This window comes from Typopeltis vanoorti, chromosome 3 (genome assembly GCF_054136105.1).
Source record: "Typopeltis vanoorti isolate ZY-2024b chromosome 3, IOZ_Tvanoo_1.0, whole genome shotgun sequence".
Classification (NCBI taxonomy): Eukaryota; Metazoa; Arthropoda; class Arachnida; order Uropygi; family Thelyphonidae; genus Typopeltis; species Typopeltis vanoorti.
Genome location: NC_143551.1, coordinates 108,217,943 through 108,223,942, shown reverse-complemented (window position 1 = coordinate 108,223,942; position 6,000 = coordinate 108,217,943). Strand labels below are relative to the sequence as shown.

Below are 6,000 nucleotides of genomic sequence, written 5' to 3'. Positions count from 1 at the left end.
AATATTAAGGGATAAAAAAAATTGACAGGTATAATGGATTTGAAAAATGTCACAGATTTTGGACCAAAAATGGCCTGTTAATGTAAGAGATGTATGACAAAGAACTTGTAGTTCTTTGTCATACATCTTCAGCATAACAAATCCACAGCAACATACTAAGCCCTTAATATAATTTTTTAGTGATTCTCTGTTGCCATGCACTTTCTGTACATGGAGCACAGCAAACAGAGTCAAAACGATGTGTATCGCAAGGGCTATTTCAAATCCAAATTTATGTAAAAGTGTTACTGCATAGCTCAAAAATGAAGTGGATAATATCAGAAACTTCGCCTTATATGAATTATTTCCACAACAGTGTTGTGCCCATATAACTACCCAAGAAAAAAAAGGCAAAGTCAGCCATTGATCAATTACTGCCATATAATGCTTCTGTGTAACGATGCGAAAAAACTGAATTGGTCCATAACTTGCTGTAAGCCACAAGAAAACATAATAGTAATAGATGTCATTAAACTTTCTTTGGGAAAGAGCTTTCGATTTTGTTCCTTCTTTCATACATTCATATTCCGATAATGACAACTTGAAAATATATGCAAACCAACCTGCAGCTATTACTAAATATCCCACGTTAACAAGCGCATTTGCTGGCATTTTTAACCAAACTGGGAAAATGCTTTCCTTACGTTCAGCAGGTTCTGCATAAAATTCAAAACCGCATTCAGTATACACATTATCAAACACTCCCACGTAAACAATTGATATCATAAGCAAGAAAATGGTAGAAACGTGAATAAATGAACAACCAATCGTCTTTAGAAATGGCTCCATCCACATCATCACTTGAAAAAATTATACGGATTATTGGTCTGATATATTTCTAAGTAAACAAGTTTGAATGAATATACGCATCAAAAAATAAACTTTTATTCATAATTATAGAACAGAACTTCAATCAAGCCACAGAACTACCAGATACACAAATGGCAGTACATACAGCTGATCATATAATTCAGAATAATGCATTATGGGAAATAAAAAATAAATTTTTACAAAATCAAGTATTTAATAACGAAAAAATTAATGAAAAGAGACTTTAATATTTTTATTGTAAGAATTTTGGAGATAAAGAATGAAGAATTCAGCCTTTTATAGTTTTATATGTGATTCCAATACGATCTCTCCAGCATTGTGGGTATGAGCCAAGATGGCGGCACCCATGATGAAGTGGAAGCGGGTGACTAATACAACTGGTCCTGCTCCACGACCGCGCCATGGTCATCGAGCGGTTGCTATCAAAGACCTTATGATTGTATTTGGTGGCGGAAACGAAGGAATTGTTGATGAGCTACATGTGTATAATACAAGTAAGCAATAATTTTATATATCATGTGTAAGCCATATCTGGACTTCTACTATATGATCATTCAATATGGCGACATATTCAGATTTCTGTCAGAGGATTGCAAGGGCGCGAAACCGTAAAAAATACTTTATATTTGACCTGACATTAAATCTGAATATTGGATATGCCAGAGCGTTATAGCATTAATCTAAATTTTACAACTTGATTTGCATCTGAATCATTAGTGGATTTTTGTTTAATTTTATTTTAACTCCTTGGCGTCGTTCCCAAGATGGCGGCGCCCTGTAGAATGTCATGAGTTATATGTCGGTGCGTTTATTTACAGTATCTTAAGTGAACGTACTGAGAAATGGATAGAGATGTTTTGCCATTTTTAAGATTAACATATGTAGCGGTTACTATTCTAATGAATCAGTGTTCTTATGACTTATTGTTCGAATGTCATGTTGCCGTGCGTACCGCAAATTGCAAAAATGGCGATAGTTTACATACAACTTTCTGTTGACTATATAACATCCGGGTTTTTCTGTAGCCCATACATCGAACTGCACTCACGACGCCATAATCTCAACTCAGACAACTATTTCAGTTTGATTAGAAATTAGGGTTAGCGAGTATATGTGTTGTTAGGTATTTAATTCTCAAGAATTGAATACTGTGTTTAGCAAATAAAATTTGCCTTTTTAATGCGATGCTTTTATTAAGAAAACACATAAAACGTAACTTCGAAATAAAAAAAATTCTAGAATTATTTAAGATGTGAAATCGAAGACGAATATTTACCTTGGAGAGTTTTACCCATTACGGGGTGGGGTTGTCAAATTGTCTGGATTGCAGAAAAAAAAAACAAACATACAAACTGGGAATCGTTGAAATACCCCAATGAAAAAATTCTCGGTTATTTATTAATTGTCTTCTATGTAGCAATTATTATTATTAGAGCATCCTCCCAGAATTGAAGACTCTTGAAGGGGGAGGTTTCTATATGAAACTGCACTTATGTATATGGTGGTGAGACTCCAAGGGAGAAGTAAAAATCCAAGGGGAAAAAGTGAGCCCAGCATATGATCTGTTAGGTAACTTTCCTGTTAGGCCTTTCACTTTGTACCACATGACTAGTTTAATGGTTTAATTAAAAAAAAAAAAAAAACTATCAACAAATTACATTATTTTTTGTTGTTATGTTAGATGGGATGTTAACCTGGCATACATTGAATAAAATATGCAAGTAGTAATAAAAAATATAATCCAAAGTACAAGAAATAAACAACACATTACAGAAATAATTGTCATTTATTTACATTTGTTGTAAAGAATACATTTAAAAGAAGTTGCATTTCTTTATAACAGGCTCCATATATGAGGTGGAAAATTAGCATGATTGTGCAGTGTGTACTATGTATAATCCATGTTTAAATTTCCATAGCTCTTTCTGTTATTCATGTTGAAATTTCTGGAACAAAAAAAAACTACATACACATTGAACGTAAGTAAATAATTTACTAACTAAAATTAATTAATGACAAGCCAGTGTTTCGCTGTCATTATCAGAGGCAATTTACCACTACAACCCCATTGAAAATGCAAACCAAAATGACTGACTTGGATAACAAGGACAGTGTTTTCAATGAGTTGTAACATTAAATTGCCTCTGATAATGCTAGTGAAATGTCGACTTGCCAATAATTAATTTTAGCTAGTAAATTATTTATTTAAGACCTGTGTAGCTCAGTGGAAACTGTGTGTGTGTGTGTGCTGTCCACAGCACTAGACTGCCTGAAGAGTGTGTGTCCTAAGTTTTATTCTAGTCGTTGACCAGAATTGAACTTACTAAGGAAGATAGAGGAACTAAACTGTTTTTTGACCAGTTCTCAAGTTAGTCGATCAGCACAGGCAAGCAGGATCCCCCCCCCCCCCCTGGAAACTCAGATTTTTCATTCCATAAACTCAAGAAATTCGACTGTAGAACCCACATTATTTTCAGATACCAAAACACAGTGTTAGGATTAGGGACTACGAGATGGCAGCACTTCTTAGCTGCTTCTCTTCACACCTAGATGCCATGTATAATTAGTGATTGTCTTGGGCCAGCTATCTCTCATTGGTTGCTGATGGAGATTGAACTGCACCCTCAGTCTACAAAAGTTAGAGAGGCCAAAATGACCTTGCCTAATTGCTATACAGAATGAAAGGTGTCAGCTGATTTTTTTATGATAAATTATTTATCATCACAAAATCATAGAAATTGTTCATGTTGAAGTTTTCTTTTTCAGAAACTTCAACATAAATAATATACTATGTATATGCAGCACTGCTTATATTATTATTACAAACACCCCTGTGGAGTTTCTAAAGGCTACTCTACACTAAACAGCACACTATTCAGTTGGATGGTATACCAGCTCGATTTTTATGTGAAGTGGCAAAGGAATTGTCAGTGCCCTTGACCATATTGCTAAATCTAGATTTCAGCTCTGGGTTAGTCCTGAGTGGATTGAAAGAGGGGAAAATAGTTCCATTGCATAAAGGAGGCTCCAAGACTGCTGTTGCAAATTACTGACTGATCAGGAGTCATTGTGTCAGAGTATTGGAGAAGGTGGTCAAGAGCAAAATACAGGAATGGATAGATTGAAAAGGGATACCATGTTTTATAATACAGTAATGTCTGAATTGGATAAGGGTAATGAGTTTACAGTGATACTGCTGGACTTTGCAAAGGCCTTTGATAGGATACCGCATGGAATTCTAATCAGTAAACTGCAGCGCATGGGGATGGATATAGGGTTGGTGAGATGGATAGTAGGGTCATTGATGGAGAGATATCAGAGATTAGTTTATTCAGGAGTACAGTCCAAAAGAAGGCCTGTGACTGCTATATGGACCACTGCTATTTAATTTGTTCATTAATGATATAGGAAAGGATCTGAGAGGAACTCAGTTATTTGCCAATGATGCAAAGTTGGGTAGTGCAATAGTGAATACACATTACTAAAATAAGAGCCAACCAGCTTCACTTCAGCAAAGTTATTAAAAATTAAAATTTATTAAAAATTAAGTGGATATTGAATACCACATTATTTCTTAGCTGAATAAGAGACTCAAAGACAGGAGATCCAATCTAAGAGTTTCATGCCGAATATAGAAAACTATATAAAGATCGGCAAGTCTAGTGTAAGCCAACACCTGGTAGTGCAATGCTGGGCGACTTGTAGTAAAGGTGAAGTAAGCTCCAATCACTGTTCTTAGTATGTTCCCATAATGTAAAACACAGCTCCTAGGAGATGTCTTATTGTTCTACATTATGAGAGAAGGTCACTACCCAGACCTGTTTCAAGCTTTTTTGAGGTCTCATCAGTGAGTAGGTAGACCTAGATGTAATACTAAGGTTTCAATGGTCAGAAACCTTAGTATCTTTGAGTTTCTTATTCGGCTAAGAAATAATGTGGTATTCAATATCTACTTAATTTTGAATAGTGAATACACATGATGTCAAAATTTTGCAGGATGATTTGGATAGATGGGCAGACTGGGCTAAGGAGAATGGATGGCAGTTTAATGCGTCAAAGTGTAAAGTTATGCATTTTGGGGTGTGAAAAGATTATCAGCAGTATACGACATTGGTGGAACCGTACTCCAGAAAATTGACGAAGACAGAACCTGGGAGTGTTCATGGATAGGGAGTTAAAGTTTAGGGGACACATAGCAAAAGTGGCTAAATCAACTCATCAGATCACTTGGGTACCAAAGAATACTTTGACGAGCAGAGACAATCAGGTTATTGTTCCTCTTTATCGAGCCTTTATAAGACCCCATCTTGACTACTGTGTGCAGATCTGGGTTCCAGGGTTTGTTGGTGATGGGGGAGGAGGAGGTAAAGATGATCCAGAGGCAAGTGACCAAGATAGATGGTAGCTGGTCTGTGGAATGAACCATACGAGAACAGGTTGAAGATTTGTGGGTTACAGAAACTGGTTGATAGGCAGAAAAGGGGTGATGTGATTGAGACATTCAAATTACTGAGAGGATAAGATGAAAAGCCAAACGGCTATTTTTTCTGGCGAGGTTGATAAGTAAAGGGGGATAAAAATCCCTTATTGTTTTTCAGCCAGTATGCGAAACTCTAAGATCGATAACTACAATCTAAACGTTTCATGCCGACTAACTGTCGGCGGATCCAAGCGTAAGTGACCACTTGGTAGTGCCACACCAAGGCAACTCGATGCAAAGGTGGAGCAAGATCCCTCACTATTCTTGATATTTTCTTATAATGTAAAAATATACAGCTCCTAGGAGATGTAGTACTGTTTTACATTATGAGGAGAGGTCACTACCCAGACCGGTTCGGCATGAAATGTTTAGATTATAGTTATCGATCTTAGAGTTTCGCATACTGGCTGAAAAACAATAAGGGATTTTTATCCCCCTTTACTTACTGAGAGGGTTTTTACAAGATGAATTCGGAGGAAATTTTTCAGAACAGGTGTAGGAGAACTAGGGACCATCCATGGAAACTGAGTGAGTGTAGTTAGTAAGGGGTAGAACTAAGTCTTTTACTTGGAGAATGGTGAATGAGTGGAATAAGCTGCCAAAGTCTGTTGTGGGTGCCATGACTATAAATGAATTCAAAGCAAAGTATG

General features: G+C 36.2%; 1 protein-coding gene across 2 annotated transcripts in view; it reads left to right on the top strand.

The window, feature by feature from the left end:
* Window positions 1-1,204: 1,204 nt before the first annotated feature.
* Hcf (Host cell factor) overlaps window positions 1,205-6,000 on the top strand; it is a 502,792-nt gene continuing 497,996 nt past the window's right edge. For both annotated transcript variants that reach the window (XM_090390794.1, XM_090390792.1), the window contains exon 1: window positions 1,205-1,364. In XM_090390794.1, coding sequence (XP_090246920.1) covers window positions 1,205-1,364 — 160 coding nt within the window. The remainder of the gene's footprint in view (window positions 1,365-6,000) is intronic.